General features: G+C 43.9%; 1 protein-coding gene across 1 annotated transcript in view; it reads left to right on the forward strand.

Annotated features, from left to right (window-relative positions):
- The first annotated feature begins 699 nt into the window (after window positions 1-699).
- LOC146188054 (uncharacterized) overlaps window positions 700-22,507 on the forward strand; it is a 61,937-nt gene continuing 40,129 nt past the window's right edge. The window contains exons 1-3 of the mRNA XM_084604987.1: window positions 700-815; window positions 7,877-8,086; window positions 17,455-17,548. Of these exons, the coding sequence (XP_084461113.1) occupies window positions 758-815; window positions 7,877-8,086; window positions 17,455-17,548 (362 nt within the window). The 5' untranslated portion in view covers window positions 700-757. The remainder of the gene's footprint in view (window positions 816-7,876; window positions 8,087-17,454; window positions 17,549-22,507) is intronic.

Below are 22,507 nucleotides of genomic sequence, written 5' to 3' on the forward strand. Positions count from 1 at the left end.
AGGCTCAACTTCCAAAAGCGATTCAGGCTTTTAGAGACGCCGTAGTAGAGGACTCCAAAAATGTCGACCACCTAGGGTTCTTTAACGTACACTGACATCGTAGAGCACCCAGATGCCTTGATTTTCGCCTCCTTGAAAGGGTTTCGATTACGCATCCTTGGGAACAGAAGTCTAGCGCCCTAACTAGTGCGCCAACGCGGCGGGGTGGGGCTGAACGTTCGTCATAAGGGAGCATTCGTCCCCTTAATATGACAGCGTAGTTTCACTATCCCGTTTACATTTCTTTTGCGCTTTGAAGAAGATATCGGTTACAGACTGCAACTTGTTAAAGTTTTTGTGTTAGTTCCGTACCAACATTTAATTTGTATTCATTCGCTAGACACTGGATACGCAGAGACAGCATTGCATCATCCGCCAGGGCCCAATCCGAGATATCGCGCCTCTTTTACTCCATATCGGCGACACGCTGAGCTCGTGCACGAAAGCCTAGATGCAGAATAAGAGACGAGCCAAGGGCTCTTACCTGGACGGAGCCGTCTCAAAGAGATAAGCCCGAAATCTATTTGAATCTATGGCCACGTCTCGCTCGTAAGCCATACGCTATCGTAAGCGTCTGGCAGATTGACCGCTTGTTTTCTTTTTTTTTACCGGATGTAAGAAAATAGTCCGGACTGCGGTCAGGAAAAAAATTCAGACTGCAGTATTTGTAGCGTCACAAGACTTCCGTCCCCTGAAGAAGGGTTGTCAAGTTCTGAACATGAAGTGCTCCTTGGTAGTGCTAGCGGCTGTGACCGTGGCCTGCGCCACTGAATTAGGTGAGAAGTGGTATTATTGGTAATCATCCAATATTCTTAGGTTTCGGGTGACTTAGCCTCCAAATGGGTACGACATACTTAATCACATGTCTACTAGTCATTTTGCTAACCGTTCTCGCGGCTTCATGGACAAAATGTTCCGTTCTCGCAGTATGTTTGCCTTCATATTTGCGGGGGATTGGGGAGATACACTTTATTCAAATTTGCCCCCGTCGTGTTCGCGAAATATCTATTCCTATAACCAATAATCTCTTCCCTGCTTGATGTCCGAATTACTATCCACTGCACTTCGCAATGCATTCAAAATTCCAATTCCAAACTTAAGTGAGTGACGCGCGCTTGGAAGCGTTCGGACTTATTAGCCCATCCTCTTAATCCATCACTGATTGCCTTGTCAGGCTGGTTCTAAGCTTTAAACAGAGCGTTGAAGCCCAACCACATCAGACATCCTACCCTGTTGTGAGCGCATTGACGGTCCATTTTAAGTCATTCCTACGTCAATAAAACTAGCATTACTTTGAAGTTGACCGCAAAGGTTCTGCATTTGGCAACAAAAACGCCCCGGAAACGCTTCCTTTAGACTGGAAAGTTGTAGCAATTACTATAGGGACCGGACGCCCGCTGTATGGCGCCACCGTCGATGGATGGATGGATGGAATATAGGAGCGCCCCTTTGAAACGGGGTGGTAGCAGTAGCTATCGCGCTCATTTTTTCTCCCTATATCGTAATTATTGATTTAGATTGGTTAACTAAACCATCATTCTATTTACTAAATTTTTATTTCTACAATGCTAACATTATGTCACTTCTTTGCTTTTAAGCCACCATTCTTCCAGTCGTTTTTTGCTAGTTTCCACCGCCGGTTTATTCCCCCGGCCACCAGTATCTCTAAACCCCAGAGCTTCAGGGACAGTGATTGCGCCTGCATCAACTTCCGGATGGATACAGTTCGAGTATAATATGGTGAATTGCTTCACTGGAGTAACCACATACAGCACATGCGTCATCTTCATTGTTAAATTTCTTTTTGTAGTTGCGTGTTCTAAGGAACCCTCACCTAGCTTCAAAAAGTAGGGCGCTGCCTTTTGAGTTATCAAAGAAAGCGTCCTTCCTGATCTGCCTATTCCAATTTCGGTATAATTCCACACTCTGTTTCTTTTCCATCGAATTTATCTAATTTTTACCTTCTGTGTTTTTCACCTGTTGCTTAATGCTCTTTATTTATCCGTCCTTGTGACTAGCATACTTACTAGTTAGTTTCCTAGTTCTTTTTCTGCATTGTGAGTCAACGCTTTTTAGGTACAGGTATTTAAATACTTTAGCTGCCCATCTGTTACTGTCCAATTTCCTCAGGCGTTCCTCATATAGTATTTTACTCTGAGCTTCCCGCACTTCGAAAGATGCCCAGCCCATATCTCCCTGTACCGCCTCATTTGTAGTTTTGCCGTGGGCACCTAGTGCTAATCGTCCAACGGATCTCTGATTTATTTCTAATGTCGACTGTACCTCTGATTTCAGGCAAAAAACCACGTTTCCGAAAGTAAGTCCGGGCACCATAATTCCTTTCCAAATACCCCTCGAAACTTCATACCTATTGTATCCCCACAATGCCTTATGCTTCATTATCCCGGCATTCTTCGCCCTTTGGCCTTAAGTGAGTGCTCATGTTTTCCAATGTATGCCAATCCTTCGTTTACCCATACCCCCAGATATTTATATTCTGCTACTCTAGGTATTTCATTGCCTTGTATTTTAAGACCCTGATCAGTTGAGCCGTTGAAAATCATCAGACCCAACTTAACTGCGGTAAAACTGAAGCCTAGAGCGTCCCCAATACTTAACTAAAGTTTGCAATTCTTCCAGACTCTCAGCTAGCAGCACAACATCGTCTGCATGCATCAAACCGGGGAGGCGCTGCTCTACCGCCTTTCCACCTAATCTATATGACAGGTTAAAACCTAGGTTACTGTCTGGTATCCTCCGTTCCAGGTTTATCATATAAAGCATGAACAGCAGCGGTGATAGACGACAGCCTTGTCTTAATCCTTTGCATACTTTGACATCTTCCGTACTTCTTATCCCTTCCCACATAATTTCTACTTTGTTATCCCAGTATATTTCCTGTAGGAACTCTATTATCTCATAACCGATACCTTCTTCTTTTGATTACGTTCCACAGGAGTTTCCTGTTTACGTTGTCGTACGCCCAGTGTATATCCAGGAAGGCCAAATACAAAGGTCTATTTTCCACTATAGATATTTCGATGCATTGGGTAAGCACGAACAGGCTATCATCTAAGCGCCCATCATTTCTAAAGGCGTTCTGAAGTTCTCCGGGTATCTTAATTGTAACTTTGTACCATGCTTGCACCTTTAATTTCACCACCTGCATGGCCAACATGTACATAACAGATGTTATGGTAATCGGCCTGTAGGATTTTATGTGGATCCTTTCTCCTTTTCTTTTATAAATCAAATTCATTTTACTCTGCCGCCAGCTGTCCGGAATTTGCTTATTCGTTATGACTGTTTACAGAGCTTTTAACAACGTTTCCTTACTTTTTGGACCAAGTTCATTAACCAGCTTGATCGGAATTCCATCTATTCCTGTAAATGTGTTTTTAGGAATATTTTTTTTCTGCCTTTTTCCAGTTTAGATTGGTCAGTTGTAAGCTGCTTTGTATTCTGCTACCTTGTGTTGCTTCCTGATTGGAGGAGATTACCCTATCGTCACTCTTAAATGACTCGGCTATAACTGATCTAATGTAGTTCACCGTCGCCTCGGCGGAACAGCGCCGCCCACGGCGGAGTGCAGAGGCAGCGGAGTGCCGAGGCAGCTGAGCGGCGCAGTCGTTTCCGTTGTGCTAGGCGTTTTTGAGCATGTCCCTACCCGCCGTTTTGCGGTATGGCTTTGAGAGCTTTGAGCTGCTTTGAGCAATCGCAAGGAGTATTTTTCGACCGGGAAATCTTGAAAAAGGAAAGGGCCGTCCTCGGCAAGGCGTGCGAGTTTCTTTTTTTGACACCGCCCGGCGCATGGTATTTCTGTTTTATACTCGAAAATTCCGCTCGCATGATTTCACCATGCGCTAGGAACGCCTTCGTTAGGTGCTTGTAAAGACGACTTCGGAGACGGGAATTGCGCTTGCACTGCGCGTTCATCTTATATTTGTTCTAGTCGAAACCAGCCTGAAGATCAAATACCGCTGAGCCATGCAGCCGTGGCGCCGTAGTAGTGGCAGTTGTTATGGTCAGCGTTCATATAAAATGAAAAAGATGCTGCACCTGTCATTTTTGGTAATTCAGTTCAGGCGTTCAGTCGTGTCCGACTCTTCGTGACCCTATGGACCATGTCACGCTACGCTTTCCGGTCTCTCACTATCTTCTTAACAAGCTAGGCTTAAACGATTCAGAATAGAATAATAGCAAATGACATTCCAATTTCAATCTTGCAACGAGAGCTGGAAAAGGAGAAAAATAAACAAGCAAGGCAAGCGTAGGATTCTATTTATGGTTGGAAAAGCAAACACACATATACTTCCAGGACTTCCTGCACAATGACGCTACAATAGTTCACTGAACTCGACCTTGACACTATGAAACTTAATCATATTATAAACCAAATGAGTAATACCACCTGAGCATCATTTTTACATATACGGCAATGCTCTTATTGAGCACGTCGGAGCTGCTGCAGGTAATTCACTTAGAAAATATTATACTATAAATATGTTTCTCTCGACAGGCTGCGGAGATTGTGAAAAGAAAACAAAATAATTTTACTGCTATCAGCGGCTCTACGTTTTTGGACACCTGCTATGATAGAGATATCTTAGTAGTATTTTGCTCTTGCTTATTTAGGCGTTCTCTCAGCGAAGGAAGTTCAATGCGATTGACCGCAGCTGCCTTGAACATTTGAAGGCAATAGTCCAATACCGTCAAACTGTTAAATACAATCGAAACAAAAAAACACAGTGTGATGTGTTGTATGATAAGCCACAGACAACTAAAAGGGCGTTCTATTGTTAAAGGAATCCCTCTGGTGGCTCGTTCGCTAAGGTGTTCTACTTTCTCAGCGTACCACGAACTTGTGCGATCGATACCTGACCGCGATACTTGATGAGTGTGAGGGGATACGACCATGTAGGTAGTTTTCCATTTGCACGTAAAGGAATCCGGATAACTGAAAGCCATTCCTTTTACAACTTTGTCCCTGCGGCTTGCCGGACTGCCGCTAAATCTGTTTAGAGTGGCCATAGAAGCAATTTCTGAGAGGTAAAACGGTGTTGTCTTACTACGCCACAATCAGGAAATCTCGCGTTCACTAAAACGCCAATGAGAAACACTGTATTTAAACGGGCCAGAAAATGGACGCTACTGAGAAAATACGTAAACCCTTGTCAGGTGCAACGCGAATGCGAAATAACAAAAAATATATTTGCTACTCGGCCTTCGAAATTAAAAAAAAAGTATTACGTTCATGCATGCTCGTTTCTACAAATTAAATTGTATTTTTTTCTTGTTCGGCTTTTATATGAAGCCGATAGCAGATTTTGTGACCATGCGGTGCTGAATGAGCTGTGAAATGAGTGATTTTATTAGGCGAGATGGACATGCCACAAACAAATGCTAACAAATTCTAAGAACGCAGAGCTCTCAGCACATTTTTATTGGTTGACAAACGAATGGAGGAAAAATGACAAGATCATGGTAATAGCAATTGTTAGTCTCCTATCTGCTCTTCTTTTAAGAGAAAAAAGTAAATTATCTGCAACTATGTCAGCGAAAGTAGCTGCACAAACATTGTCTCTGCCCATCACTGAAGATCGTAACGCAGCCCGAACGACGATGGTGGAGCTGCCTTTTCTGTTTCCGTGCTGTGGTTTTCTTGTACACAGGCGGGGAAATGCTAGCGTTGTAACTTACGATGTTGGGTTCCTTAGATTTCTAATTGGCAATAAACTGACTACAGATAAAGGAGTGCGGCTTCGGCTCCGAGACTCTCGTGCCGTCACTCCTGGGGAACAGAAGGCAAAAAGCATCCGGTTGCAACGGGAATTTAAAAAATTCGGCACTTTCTCTGACCATACAGTAAGCAAATACGCAGATTCGTGCCTTTCAAAAAGCCATACTTAGGTCACCCGCCACTCAAGCTTGTGTGGAAACCCGTAGAAATGAATCGACTTAAAAGCGTCCGACAAGTTCGCGTAGCTGCCAGTGCAGCCAATAACTCATCACGTTTCGCCAGCCTTGTTTGGCCAGAATTCGTTTCACTGGACATATTCACACAACTAGACCAGCTTTCTGCTCTCTTGAGGATTAATTCACGCACAACATCATCGAAACCTTAGGATTTCTAGTTTCCACATAAACCAACGACAAACAGCTCGCTCCAATGCGCTGGCAATACGCCGGCTGGGGCCGACGCATGCCAGCAATTGAGCGATGCGCCGAGAGGCGGCGCCACCCGTTCAGCTATCCGGTCCCGATAGAGCAAACCAGTGACGACGGAGCAGACGATGCAATTTCAACGGCTTTTAATTAGTTGTAGAGCCAGGGTATACCTCTGCGCTAAAGTCATTTAGAACGGTATGCAAGTGATTTAAGCAAATGGGACCACACACGCTTCAATCGTTTCCTCAAAAGGTAGGAATGATCAATTTTATTTAAACGGAGAGATACGCTTATGAAGAGTGACATGCTTGGATATGTACGTGAATCTACTCCGGGGTTTTTCAGAATCGATGATAATTAGAAAGCAAGCACTGATGAAAGTGCTGCTGCGGAGCAGAGTTGACGAGGTGTTTCAGTGCTCTCACATAGAAAATTGAACTGCTCGAGAAACATTACGCGGGAGCTGACTTTTGTAGCGAGAACCAGTTGGGCGCCTTATGGCGAGAACCAGTTGGGCGCCCTCTTGGGACTCTGTAATGGCAACTTATGGAAGCCGGAAGGCTTTGTGGTCGCTCTATATGTGCCACAGGCGGCGCAGCCTAATTGAACAAGATAAGTGCCGTTGAGGCGGGGTCCCAGAGTGAGGGTTGTAAACTCGGGCTTCCATTATAGAGCAACATTTTCTCTCAACGGAAATATCTCACTCCTCTGCGCACTCTCTTGATAGGATTTGATATCCAATAAGGTAAATCTCGCTCTATGTTGCTCATTCGTATCTTTCAGACGGACACTAGTGCTGGGGTGTGAAAGTCTGAAATATTGTGAGCACCAATTTTGAGGTATTGCAATAGCAAGCTGCTCAAGTGGCGAAGCATACAGGGAACACATTTTCCACTTAGCACAAGAGGCTCCTAAATACATCTGGGCAGGCAAACTGCTCTATGGCACACAGGCAATGCAGAAATGCGGATTGCACCACGAATATATCCGTCCGCGGTCACATAAGAAGTGGGCCGTTTCAGTACGCCTATGTGGCCTATCCAAACAAGGTCACACAAAGCCCTTCGAAATTTGCCAATAATTTAGAAATAGTTAAGTCCAGAGATTTAGAGCAGCTTAGAGCTCATCAGTTGCCTGTGCAAAGTATCTTAGCACGGGATAAGCTCAGGAGCAGCTTTCGCCGGCTAGACCCTCTCTTTGTTGCTCCAGAGTCGTCGACGCCATTAAATAGTTCCACAAATAGATTTAGACTATATAGCCAATGCACGCTGACTTCCGCAGACATGTAATCGGCTTGGCTATGCGGCAATTGCAGAGGTATACCCTGCTCTGACACGGACTAGGACATTAAACTTGGGAGCGTTGAGATTCCGCTGTACAGCGCTGCGCCCTTGGCACCTGACCATCCCTGCGAGATCGATTAGAGTCGCTTGAAAACCTTTCGTACTTTTTCGAAAAAATTGTTTTGTTTTTCATGGCTTCTTTCTATAATTGCCACTTTCTAATTTCTCAAAGCTTTACATGATACGCGAGGATAAGCAACATGCCACTAAGCCTGAAATGATGGGTTGCCATCACAGTACTCACATAGCGGCGGCTCTAAGGAGTAGAAATTAAAACCCGGCTTGGCTTTTTTCGAATATTTTCATAAGTGACCATTTCTTGACAGATCGTCAGCCCAGAGAGTGCGGCACCAACGAGCAGTGGAAGCAATGCGTGAGCGGATCATGTGCAGAGACCAAGTGCTGGCAGCGCACTGTAGGCCCCGCCTGTACGGACGACTGCCGCTACGGTTGCTACTGTGCCGAAGGATTCTACCGGAACGCCGAAGGAAACTGCGTGACGCTGGACCAGTGCCCTCCTGAACTAGCTCGCACAGGTTGAAAGTCCCATCGAACCTTTTGAACCGATTAAAGCAAAACAGTCTTAACCATTTCGTGTTTGCCTACTTGTTCCCCCATTATGGTATGTAACATAAATCCGACCTCATTGTTCGGTCGTTTTGTCAACACAGGCAGAGGGGTGCGGATTTGCGAGTGACATGCGCTCAACCATGCCGAACGTTTCCATCTTACAGCGGCAAGAAATGTAGGCAAGAAAAGGAGGGCTTTACTGCCTTGAAAAATTAGTTTAGCTTTAGCTAAACGCGTTCTGAGATCTACTCTCCCTTTAAATTCTTATTCGTTTTAGACAGGAAAGAAAATGTACATTAGTCGCAGTTAGTCTCTGCAGAGACAAGACGTTTTCGCGAGAACGAAATTTGCATTTGCTGCTGTTGGCGTTTATGATAGTCGAGCCATCCTGCCCCCGTTTGACATTACTGTTCATGTACATTAAAAATGGCAACATTACCGAATGAGGTATGAGTGTTGTCGAATAGGCAGGATACACTGAGTCACTGGTAAACTAGACATTTGCGTGGTGTTCGGGGGAAGCGTTTCACCTCTAGTCAGGAGGGAATATTATTGCAGCGATTCCAGTGGCCGAAAAAAAGTTAAGCTGAGGAATATAGAGAAATCAATGACCATAATCCTACAAGCTATTTATCTCTCAGTTACCTAATACCTAGTCATCCCTGTATTCTTGTATTAACATCCTTGTATTTACAACTCATCAGATCTTGTATTAAAAACTCATCCGGATAACTTTACTCCTATTATCCGGCTCCGGGGTTTGAGTGACCATTTAGCTGTTCACACTTCCTTTCATTGCAACATACAACAGAAACAAATAACAAAAAGACACTTACTTTATATGATAGAGGGGACTATGCCAGCATAAACAGAGCATTATCAGACTATTCCGTCACCTTCGCCGCTAATTTGCCACTGAATTCTGTCGAGACAAAATGGCTACTTTTCAAAGCGGAGATGCATCGGGTTATGCATCTTTACATTCCCACAATTACAATCGCAGAGTAAATAACATTACCATGGTTTACCGCATCCCTCAAACGTCTAAATAACAAGAAAAAAATGCCTTTTCATTCAGCTAAATCATCTAACACGCCAACCACATGGCAGCAATATTACGGAGCCCTAAAAGAATACGACAAGTCAGCTGCTCAAGCTAAACGTCAGTTTTTTTCTACCACTTAACCCTATATGCTGCAAAATAACCAAAAGCGTTTTTGGAAGACTATTAACCCTAATCAAATTAATCAGATTTCACTTCTTAATAGCTCCGAACTTCCTATACCCGAGAACGAGGTCGCAGATATTCTGAATAAAAAATTGAGTTCAGTGTTCACAAATGAACCGCGTGACACTTTTCCAGACACATCATACCGTATACGCACCTACTCATGCAAAACGTCACATTTCATCCCATGGGCATTGTTAAAGTCATCGAATCCTTGAAGAACTCGTCATCCACTGGTATAGACAGTATTAACGACAACGTTTTGAAAAATACTAAACATCTATGTAGCCTGTTCTTGTCACTCATCTTTCAGGATTAGCTCGAAACCGGTTCAATCCCACGTGACTGGCAGGTGGGCAAGGTCATCCCAGTCTTCAAGGATGGAAGCCGTTCATCACCGAGTAACTACCGCCCAATTTCAATACCAGATAATAAATTCTGCTAACCGCGCTCTATAGGTTATAACCGACGTAACCTTTCCATCGCTTCTCCCCGTATTAAACAACTTTCTTTCCAAACGTTTGTGCGTCCTAAACTAGAGTATGCTAATGCTATTTTGACTGATACCAAAATAGGGACCTTGCGCTGGAGTTTTGAGTAGGGTGGCGCCGCCTCGTGGGGCTGTAGAAATATCTGATTGGGTAGTACAATGGCGGCTCTGCCTATGCTGCAGCGCGTATCTTGAAGGCTTTCTACGTCGATTCGTTCTTTTTTCTGCCCCTTCGGGAGAGTAAAGGGAGTCGTCACGTATCATGGACATCATTGTGAACCAGCAGTGGCCTAACATAAAAAAAAAAAAAAAGCGCTGCGGCTGCCTTCCGGCGAAATGTTCAAAGCATGCGGCATTGATCTTGCCGTGTACCATCAGTCCCGAAAGATCGTCACCGCCGCTGTTTCCGCTTGCGTCGTAGGGTGCCATGGACAAGTTAACAGTTTCATTGTTCAATTCCACTGTTTTCTTTCAAGCCGCACGAATCTGAGATACGGTGCGTATGATGCGGGCGGTCACGTGCATGCATGGTTCAAGGGAGAAAGCTGGACACTCCGCCGACAAACAGCTGAAATATATAAAGTATAACCACATATGTACGCGCGTTTAATTGTGATCGCGAGAGAAACCGCCCGTTATGCTACTGTTTCGGCAGCTGCGTAAGAAAGAACTGCACGTGCGTACGACAAGCAACAAAATGTGAGGTCGATGACAAACTAGAGTTTAACTTAAAACGTTTGCTATTTTAATGAAAACCGCCATTCACATTTAAGAGAAAACAGCAATGCACGTCATTTGGCGCATATTTATCATTACTAAGCAGCCGGCAATAACATTCCGGTCATGCACCGCGCGTTCTTGATCTGACAGTACGCTTCTAATATGCAAAGTCCCCACTGAGCCAACAGGCAAAAGCTTTGGATCGAGAGCTGCAAGCGTGTATATTAAAGGCAACTGCCAGTTGATTAGTAGTGGAACGAAGTCAGCGTGCCTTCACTGATATCTGCCCTAACGACGGACACCGAAGCGCCTGCCGTGGTGTAATTCTAACGTTTCTGCAGTCTCAGCTTCAGCTTTGTGTGTGACTTTCCAGTACGTGGACTTCGTATTTGCAAACATTACGAGCGTGACGTACCAGCTAAACGGTGCGTAAAAAGCAAAAACCAGCTTAGGATCAACTTAGCTCGCATGCATGCATTTGAATGCAAACCCCAGCGGCCCATGTACGGCCGGCTCAAGGTGCGCATCAAAAGGGTTGTCTGTGCCCAAGAGGGGTTGTTTACGCTGCCTATCCGTGCCGCGGTTCCATGAATTCACTTGTTTCAGCTCAGTTGCGTGTAAAGCTTTCGTAGAGCTCCACGAATCCCCACGACACTCGCCTCGCTATATCGGCTGGAAGCACGCAGCGACTTCGCCTCCGATTGCTGCATGTCGTATAACGCCTGAAGTTAGATTATTTATTGCCTTTTCACGTCGTGACAGCCCTAAAATAATTTTCAGCGCCTTAAATTTGTTGCAATTCATACATAATACAAATTAAAGTAGTGGATTCATACCGACTACATGCATTCGTAAGCAGAGGCCGGGTATTTGTACTACCCAGCAGACGCCTAGGAGGCGCTTTTTAGCACCGTTTTCGTGGCGCCCTCTGGGCAGCGCAAGGCTCCTATAGCCTTACTGACGCCTATAGCCTTACTGACGCCCTCGAATCATTTCAGAACAGAAAAACACAATTCATTTTGTCAAAGTATTCCTATTATTCGAGTATCTCATCACTAAAAGCACAATAAACTTACCGTCTCGAGCCTCACGGCGTAGAATTGTGCGTCTTAACGTTTTTCATAAATTTTTCATTCTTTGCTATCTGATAACCCTTACATAAAAAGAGCCCACCGAATCTCCCGCTCCAGCCTCATTAACGCAGTGTACCCCCCTCAAGCGCACAGTACTAGTTTTCAGCAGTCATTTTTCCTGCGCACGGCGCAGTACTGGAATGGCCTGCCCATCGAAGCCGCTACAATCATCGATCCTAAAATATTCAAGCAGCTCATCGAAACTATCTCATTCTGAGCATCGACTCTAAAATTTTCAAGTGGCTCACCGAAAACATCTCATTATGATTTTTGTTATACTTCTTCGCCCTGTAACGCCTACACCCCCATGTGATGTCTCATCAGAGTCCTTTAAGGAATAAATAAATAAATAAATAAATAAATAAATAAATAAATAAATAAATAAATAAATAAATAAATAAATAAATAAATAAATAAATAAATAAATAAATAAATAAATAAATAAATTGCCGTATCCTGGCCGTCGCGCACCCGTGAGATACCTCAGGTCAACAACGACGGCGGAAAAGAAAAAATGAGGCAGTGCTGAAATCAAATATCTTTTTAATACTATCCTTGCCTTCTGTTATGAATGCACCCCAGTGCTCTCCTTCGCAACTTGCTCATTTAAATGCACACACACACACAATGTAAGTTATACATCCTTATTTATAGGGAAGTATAAATTAGAGGTAGAGGTAGAGCATCTGCCTCACATGCAAGAGGAACGTAGTTCTAACCTCGGTGTCGCACAATTCTTCACAATAATAAATTAAAATAAATACGCGTGTAGATGGAATTACATAAACATGCTTGGGGTGTGACCAGATGCCGGTGAAAACACCCGGCAACGCACTCCCTCGCCAGAACTGTTGGCCATCCTGGTGAAGTAATTGGCCACAACATCCCATCAATAGTCTAATAAACCCCCGGCCCTCAGTCACCAGCGACTACGGAGCAACTAACCACGGCGGCGATCAGACCTGGGATGCAGCGGGAGGTGCTAAGTATTTCTTGCGCCCGGACAGGCCTCTATTGGAAACTAACCCTGGAAACGTTTAATGCTCGAGCAATAGCTAGGGAGGCTAGCTTAGCAGTGCTGTTGAAGGAACTAAAGGGCATGGAATCGGATATTATAGTGCTTAGTGAGGTACTGTGTTATGTACTGTGGGCATGTACTCTGTTATCGAGGTTTACCGGATAGCCGACAACTAGGAGTAGGTTTCCTTGTCAATAAGGATAGAGCTGGTAATATAGATGAAGTTTTATAGCAATAATTAGGTGGCGATAGACGTCGTAATTATCCTTAATAAGCGCTATAAACTGAGGGTTGTACAGTCCTACGCACCCACATGTAGTCATGGTGACCAGACATTTGAAAGCTACTACAAAGATGTAGAATCGGCAATGCGGAAAGTAAAGACCCAGTAAACTGTACTAATGGCCGACTTCAATGCTAAGGTAGGGAAAAAGCAGACAGGATTCCAGGCAGTGGGTGGCTATAGCATTGAGTCTAGGAAAAGAAGGGGGGGGGGAGGGGGGGAGTTATTAGTTATGTTTGCAGACGCAATAACTTAAGAGTTATGAATGCCTTCTTCGGTAAACAGAAGAACCGGAAGCGCACATGGAAAAGCCCTAACAGGGAGACTAAAATGAAATTGACTTCATACTGTGTTCTAACCCCGCAATTATGCACGGTGTAGAGGCAATCGGGAAAGTGCGATGCAGTGACCACAGGATGGTAAGGTCTCGAATTAGTCTACATCTGAAAAGAAAACGAAACAGATTAGTATGAAAGAAGTCCGTCGATGAATTAGTAGGGATGGGGAGGGCGGAAAAATTCAGGATCTCGGTACAGAATAGGTATTCAGATTTAATCGACGATGACGTTATAAAACGAACGATAATTTCAGCGATATCATTACTGAGTGCTCTGTAGAAGTAAGCGGTAGGATAGTTAGAGAGGATAGCGATAAATTGTTTAAGGAGACGAAAGATGTATTATGAAGCGTCCAATCTTTGCGCTAAGGGACTGGGCGGGCAATGTCATCACGAATACGGACAAGATAGTCAAAGTAGCTGAGGAGTTCCCAACTGATCTTTACAGTTGTCAAAGTTGTCAGGACAATAATTAGATTGGTAGTAGGGAAAAGCAGTCAGACGTTCCGCCACTGAGGAAAGATGAGGTTAAAAGAGCTTTAGAAACTGTGAAAAGGGGGAAAACAGCTAGAGAGGATAAGGTAACTGCAGATTTGTTGAAGGGCGAGGGGATATCTTGCTAGGAACACTGGCCAACCTGTATACGCAATCCCTGGTGTCGGCGACGGTACCGGAACCACGGAGGATGCTAAAGGTATCTTAGTTGAGAAGAAAGGGGACGCTAAGAACTTAAAAAATCACAGACCAATCAGCTTACTGTCTGTTGCGTATAAGGTGTTTACTAAGGTAATCGCTAATAGAATCTGGACAACCTTAGACTTCAATCAAGCAAACAAACACGGCGATGTTCGGAAACGGCACTCCACTATGAATCATCCATAGCATCAAGTAGGTGATCGAAAAATTCTTGGAATATAACCAGCCCATATACAGAGCATTCATTAATTACGAAAAAGCATTTCACTCAGTAGAAACTTCGGCAGTCATGCAGGCATTGCGATATCAGGGTGTAGACGAGCAGTACGTGAATGTACTGGAAGATATATATAGTGGCTGCACAGCAACTATAGTTCTGCATAAACAAAGCAACAAAATTTTTATAAAAAATTGTGCTAGGCAAGGAGACATGAACTCCCCAGTAATCTTAACAGCTTGCTTAGAGGAAATATTCAGACACTTGGAATGGGACCAGTTAGGGGTAACGGTAGATGAAGAGTAATCTGCCATTCGCTGATGACATGGCCTTGCTAAGTTACTCAAGAATGACTGATGACCTAGAGAGAAAAAACAAAAAGCCCGGCTTGAAAATAAATGTGCAAAATATTAATGTAATATTCAACAGCCTCGGGAAAGAACAGCAGCTTACATTAGGTTGCAAAGGAATATAATTAATGTCTACTTAGGCTAGGGAGTAACCGCAGATGATCATGAATGCGGAATAACAAGGAGAATAAGATTGGGATGGAGTGCATTTGGGAATTACTCACAGATTATGAATAGCAGCTTACCGGTATCGCTCAAAGAAAACCGTACAACAGTCGCATCTTACCTGTACTCCTCTATGGGGCTGAAATGGGAGGCTAACGAAAAAAGTTCTACTTAAGTTAAGGAAAACGTATTGGGATATAAACGAAAAATGGTAATTTTCACGTTAAGAGATAGGAAGCGTGCTGAGTGGGTCAGCGAAGTAACTCAAGTTACTGATACCTTATTGGAAATCAAGAAGAATAAATGATCATTAGCAGGACTTGTGGTGCGAAGAGAAGATAAACGATGGTCGCTTAGAGTATAAAGAAGTTCGCATGGGTCAAGTGGCTGCAGCTATCACAGGACCGGGTTAATTGGAGGAATATAGGAGATGCGTTCGCCCGGCCGTGGGTATAGTCCGGCTGATAATGATGATGATTACTATTATTTTTTATGTTTCGCACTCCCTCTCCACGTCATCCCATTTTTTTGTTCTTTATAAAAGTAAGCAAGAAAATTGCCTGCAGTGAGCTTCTATTAGCAAAGTTAGTGCTCTCCAAAAGAGTGCTGTTGTTAGATTTTTGTTCATAATTTGGTTGGTTTCAATAGAGCATAACATTATAGTGGTGTCATAGAAACGAGCCGTAATGTATGTGGTTGCGTCAGTCGAGAACACGGGGGCATCATCACGACGAGGGCAATCTTTTCAATAAAGATAGTGAGGTCTCCATTTCTGAAAGGTTCCGCTAATGTTTGATACGTGAGACTTTAGAGGTTGGCCATTTACGTGACCTTTTTAATAAGGCACTAATCTTTATGTCCATTATTTATGAAGCTTGACATTGCACACAAAGCAGCATAGGGAGACATTGATGATGGCCTTTAAATGATCGGATCTATATATACTTCGAGTTACGTGATACCGCTGATGGATGCTTTCCTACTTGGGTTGCCAGCAAATGTATATTAATGCTTTTCCCGCTTTGAGAAGAGTGCTCAAGGTATAATTATGATTCATATTACGATCTCTTGGTTTGTTTTAATCGGCAATCTGGCGTAGAAAACTGAATTACATAAACATGTCAAAAAATAGGCACTAGCCTTCCGAACTAGGGATGTATTTATTTATTTGTTTGTTTGTGAAATTATTTAGTCGTTCATTCAATTATACCAAATACCTATAAAGGCACTCCTGGCTAAGGGCATCACATCGAGCGTGTTTCGTTACAGGTAATAAATAACAATAAAAATAGCACAAACTGTTTGAGAAAAATACACAGACGCCATATGACATGAAGACCAATATATAATTATTTAATCCGATGTTAGCATAATGAGCATAAAACACAAAAAAAAACATGAAGAAGGAGAACAAGTATACAACATAATGAAAACAGGATCAATAAAATAAAAGAACGCGAATTCATGTTAATGCAAACAAAATGTGAGAAAACGAAATGAATTGATAATAGTGAACGTAAGGAAGTTGAAGAGTAGATATATAAGACATCAGACTGTAAAATGTATAAGTGGCAAATTCAAGACATGAAGGCAGAGCATTACAGTTAGAGAATATGGTATGGATGAATGTGCCTTTTTACACTTACGGCATTGCATGCGACCGAGTTTGGAGTGTGCCGAGTGGTAAGGGAGCAAGGGTATGTTGCCTCTTAGTTCGAAGGCCCAACAGATGAGTACAATCGAAAAATATAGTTCTATATCTAAAAATTGAGTGAACGTTTCTTTTGCTAACTCCTGCTTTAATTCAAATAGCGCTGGGCACATTGAAAACGTGGCTAAATGTTCGTTAACATTCGCAGAAAGACATTCCTTATCACATTCAACAAATAAAATACCATCAACAACTCTAAAACTTTTCAAACGCTGGTGTCGCGAAAGCAGTCATGCAGCACTTTGTCACGTGTTAATAAAAAAATATATTACTTAAAAATGGTGCTAGGCACGAGCCAATACATATACCTTGTTTTCTGATTACTGTCACATCATTCCACTGAGCATATGTTGACCTCAGATAAGCAGCTAACAGTTTTATAAAGTTATCAACCTATAAGCCACAACTATTTTGGAAGGCTAATCGTGCCAAGGCTGTTAACGCAATCACGGACTCTCTTCAGAAGGCAGTCATGGGGTGTGGAGTAATGGAAGTCCTCGATGTTTACTGAGAGAGATGACATGTGGTTATTGCTATTGCATTTTAGAAAATTAATAATTTCATCTGAAGTCTTTATCCTAAAGTGGTCGTCAATCTCCACCACCCTCAACTTGTCTTGCAATAACCTAGTAACAGCTCGCCTATTCTGAAACAGTTATTCTGAATGGGCAAGCATTTTTGTGCGCCTTTGCGCTGAAAAATATTTCTAAGGATAACCTTCTTGCTTTTTCAACAGACCGAAGTAGCCCATACAAATTCAAGTGTTCAATTTTCTTTGCTGTTGTCTTAACTGGCTGCAACGAGAGTATTTTGTATTTTTCGAAATTCGTGGACATGGCTTCTGACGCCTTTTAAATGTATAGCTTCCTTTCCATTACGCAGGAGCCCCCATCTTTATCGGCCGTTACAATTCTCAGCGCATTATACTTTAAATATTGAATAGTAGGATCAACTAGTAGGGCTCTAGTTAATGCCTTCCGATGCAGGAGGAGATCAACGCCTTCTGAGACACACTTCTCAGCTTCATCCGCTGAACGTCGTGAAACGTGCTTTACCAGCTCCAAGAGTTCGGCCGGTTCAGTGAGCGAATTTTAGTCCGAGGCTGAGGACGTGCTTGAGTTGCTTCGGAAGAGACACGTTACCCAAAGTGTGAACGTGGCTTCCGGGTCTAGAAGTCACCTTTGAACTACATAGACGAAGGGCTGGAAGCGCACGTTGTCTCAGGAACTTATGAGAGACATGCTCCTCCTCGTGGGATGAGATACATGCTGCAGTGACCGCTTGTGTGTGCCTTCTTTCATTTTGTTGACAAGAGCGAGTGCTGTATTTAAGCAAGGGATCTATCAATAAAACCCGACATGTTAGCAGCGCCCTTGTCTTGTCTACTCGGTTCCTTGCGTCCCGTTGTTACGTGCTTAAAACCAACTTTAAGAAATGCACCAACTTGCCTGCAATAATGTCCTTGCAAGTTATTGCTGGTTTCATCGAGGTTGGGATGCGGACGGGACGTTAATAATCTGTGAATAAAAAAACTGCGTGGTCGGGCAATATTCTAATAATATTGTTTAAGAATGTTTCTTGGCGATTCCATATAGCCGCCGCGTAATACATTATTGATTGAATGTGAGTGGTATAAGCACGTTATTGGAAATGAGAAAAATAATGCGTTAACATTTTACAGACCATAACACCGATTTTATGCTGTGCTCCCACGTTAGGTTAGGATGAAGGTGATGACTTAAATTCTCTTATGTTGGTACCAACGTTGAGTTGGTACATTCGGTCAGTGAACAAAACATTTATTTTCAAAAGCTTACGTTGCGTGAGCCAGACAGGGCGCCATGTTAGTGCTGAACTTGTACCGCACGACTGGAAAGTGGGTAAAGTCATTCCAGTACCAAAAAAATGGCCTTCATCTTCTCGTCATAATTACCGTCCTATATCCATTACTAGCGTACCGTCTAAACTAATGGAACATGTAATCTTTTCTCACGTTATGAAATTTCTTTTATCTGTTAAATTCTTTCACGCCAGCCAACATGGTTTTATAAAGGGCTTTTCTTGCGACACACAGTTAGCCCTATTTATTAATGACCTAAGCTCCAACCTGGATCACAACATTCTAGTGGACGCCCTCTTCTTAGATTTCGAAAAGGCGTTTGACAAAGTTCCCCACCGGCGGCTTTTTTTGAAACTTTCACGGCTTAATCTCAATTCCTTGGTACTTGACTGGCTTCGTAACTTTCTAACTAACCGGCAACAGTTTGTCCTCGCTAATAAATGCTCTTCTTCTCACTCCTCTGTTATATCTGGGGTACCCCAGGGCACAGTCCTGGGGCCCCTGCTTTTTCTTATCTATATAAACGACCTGCCAACTGACATATGCTCTAACATACGCCTATTTGCTGACGATTGTGTTGTGTACCGGCCCATAATCACTCACAGTGATCGCCAACTTCTTCAATCTGACATTGATCGCATTTTAACTTGGTGCAGTAAATGGCTCATGTCTCTTAACGTGGAAAAAACTTCTTTACTTTCTTTTCACAGGCGTCCCTCTGAACCACCTTTTAAGTACCTAATAGCTAATTCAGAAATTGCAGCAGTAACCACATATAAATACCTTGGCCTTCACTTAACACATGATCTTAAGTGGACATACCACGTAACTCAAATTTCTAAAGAAGCAAATCGAGTCCTGGGGTATTTTCGGCGAACACTACGTCTAGCACCACCATCGTTAAAATCACTAGCCTATGTAACATTTGTACGGCCCAAACTAGAATATGCATGCGCTATTTGGGACAATAATCAACTTAATCTTTGTAACACGCTAGAAGCAATACAAAACCGCGCCGCTAGATTCATCTTCTCTGCATATTCATATCATGAAAGCGTAACGAAACTAAAATGCAATGCTCATTTATCAAATTTAGCTAACCGGCGTAGCATCGCAAGACTATCTCTTTTTCATAAATTCTATTATCATCTTTCGCACGAATCTGTTATCATCCCTGCATACCGCATCTCCAGCCGCACGAACTACGAAAAGACAACCCATCCTCCGCAAGCCCGCACATCTGCGCATCTTTATTCGTTTTTCGTTCGCACAGCAAAAGACTGGAATGACTTGCCTGCCGACGTCGTGCTCCATATAGACCCATCAATGTTCAAAGCATCACTCGAAGCAATAATATGCCCTGTAACCCACTCCCTCATGTAATACCCCTTCAATGGGGCCTTTGAGGTCGAAATAAATAAATAAATAAATAAAAAAACTGAGGTCCCTTTTGAGGTCTAGTCCATAATCTTTAGAATAAATATTGCGATAAATTAGAAAATTATCAGAAAAAACGCATAACTGGAAGAAATGAAGTTAGAAAAAGTCTTTATAAGCATTAAGGTCCATATCATGATAAATTCAACTTGCTTGTTTTTGTTTCAGCTTGCGTTTGGATTCGTGCAGGATATAAAAGATCACGGTCGCTGATCGGGCACGTCGTTAGATTTGCATTTGTCCAGCAGTCCTAACATAGGATCACGCGTGTTGTATGAAGTTCAGTTCCGTTCAGTCGCTAGGTCGTGTCCGACTCTTCGTGACCCTATAGACACTATCACTTTACGCTTTCCGGTCTCTCACTATCTTCCTAACATCACATAACTTCATCTGCAGCGCCTCAAGGATGCCATCTATCCGTCGCGTTCGCTGCCTACCTCTTCTCCGGTGACCCTCAACCTTTCCCAACACCAAATCTTTCTCCAGCGATTCCTTTCTTCTCATCCGATGACCAAAGTAGCTGAACTTTAACTTTAGAATTTGACCTTCCAAGGAGCAGTCAGGGTTTATTGTTGACAATATCGACTGATTTGATCTTCTGGCAGTCCAAGGAACTCTCAAGAGTCTCCGCCAGCACCACAATTCAAATGCGTCAATTCTTCGGCGGTCAGCCTTCTTCACAGTCCAACTCTCGCATCCATACATCACAACTGGAAAGATCATAGCACGAGTTATACAGATCTTGGTTGGCAGTCTAATGTGTCTGCTTTTTACTAGGCGGTCAATGCTAGCCATGGCTCTCTTTCCCAGAAGCAGGCGTCTCCTAATTTCATGGCTGCAGTCTCCTTCCGGGGTAATCTTGGAGCCCAAGAGAAAATCTGTCACAGCTTCCACTTTTTGTCCCTTGATGCTCCGGGACTTGGTAGGGCCTTCATGGGCAGCTGTTGTCTAACTGGAGCCGTTGCTGGGCACGTCCACAACAAGTGATGCACTACATAGATCTCAGATGCAGCGTCACAGTGAGGGCACCTGTCAGTCACTGCCCATCTTTATCGAGCCACTGATGACATACAGATGGGGTCAGAGCCGCCTCTGCCCAAATCAGGCGCAATGATACTTTCTCCTGCCGAGTGAGACCATGGGGGAGAGAGTGCGAACACGGAGGAATGACATCGCGTGTTCGCTGGCGCAGAACTTCAGAATCGGAAACGTGTGACAGGAACAGATCTTGGAGAAAAGGGGAAGATGGTGGGTCGCCTGATGTGTTAATGTGCGTCATACAATCCGCTTGAATGCTGTGTGGATCGCGAGCATGGCCGCGAATCCAATGCATGCGCACAGGACATGGGTACTTTGAACATATCAAATGAATAGACTCTGTTATTTGGAATGTGCATCGAACGGCCTTGTGGTAGAGCATCCGCCTCGCATTCGGGAGGTACCGGGTTCGATCCCTGGTGCCGCCGGTTACCCACCGGTTTTTCAATGGGTACAAGCTTTCCCCCGGCCTGGTGCTCGGCTCTTCTGGGGTAAAATGCTTGGGAAAAGGTGTCACGGCCTAAATAGTTGCGCCCATGTGGCAGTGATTCGTTCCGCCATCGGACAACAATAAGTCCGCCTCTCGCGGCAAAAGCCCATTATGTGGCCCTTTTTTTTTTCAGCACGGCCTTTGCAGACCATGGTTGTTCGAAACTAAGCCCCCGAAGGAGCACAGCAGGGTTAGCAGAGCCTCTCCCAAACGCACACCCCTGAAAGAGCCGGGCGCCTGGCCGGGGGACGCTTGTACCCAATTTTACCGGTGGGTGTCCGGCAGCGGGTTTAAGGGCAGTAAGAGAGACGGTGTAAAGATGAACTGCACTGAATGTAGGAACTGGTGGAATGAAATAAATGACATTGTAAATGGCTTGAAGTTCCAGCGCCAGAAGAGTGCACGTATCCGCGGTGCATGTCACGTAAGAGCCCAGATGCGGATGAAAGCGGGCTTATACTCGAAGTAACTCTGTTCTCTGCAGTATGTGATGCATCGGTATATAATATGCACCCTTCAGGCAGATGTGCGGATAATACCGACGGGGAAGCAGTGGGCCGATTGCCCGTGAGCTGGCAGTACGACCAGGGAGGTAGTGTCTTTAAACGATGAAGTTGTTAAGACTATTTGCGAGCTCTGTTTGCCATCCGCTGATCAATGAGTTCACTGAGCGTATTTAGCTGGGCGTACTCCTGAATTACTGGTATGGGTGTTAGACGGGGTAGACATATTATGTGACACGTATAGCCTCACGATTGATAGCCTCAAGGGAGTTCCACTGTCTGCGGGTGAGGCGTTGAAACTGTGCCAGGTAGATTATCCGTGGCTGGAGGACAGAGAAAACAAGCTGGCGGATCGTGTGAGCTCGCGCGCCGCCAGAGCGCATAGCTATGCGACGAATCAGACCTAGAGTAGCGTGAGCGGATTCACGGATGGCTGTCAGCCACGGGGTGCCAGTCCCAGAGGAATGAAGGGAAAGTCCGAGAATGCGAACAGCTTGTGCCCGAGGAATCGGGGAATTATCTATCATAAAATTTATAGTGGGAGCTTTCCGTAAGCCAGCTCTATTTCCAATGCGAATGAAACATGATTTAGTATGCGAGAGAGTTAGACCAAAAAAAGGGAGGTGAAATGTCAAGACATCAAGCGCATGCTGGAGGGCCGCCTGATGGACAGACGTACCTGGATGACAGAACTATAAAGTTATATCATCGGCATACGCAAGCACGCGGAT

This window comes from Amblyomma maculatum, chromosome 5 (assembly GCF_055883805.1).
Source record: "Amblyomma maculatum isolate TAMU_Amacu chromosome 5, ASM5588380v1, whole genome shotgun sequence".
NCBI classification, from domain to species: Eukaryota; Metazoa; Arthropoda; class Arachnida; order Ixodida; family Ixodidae; genus Amblyomma; species Amblyomma maculatum.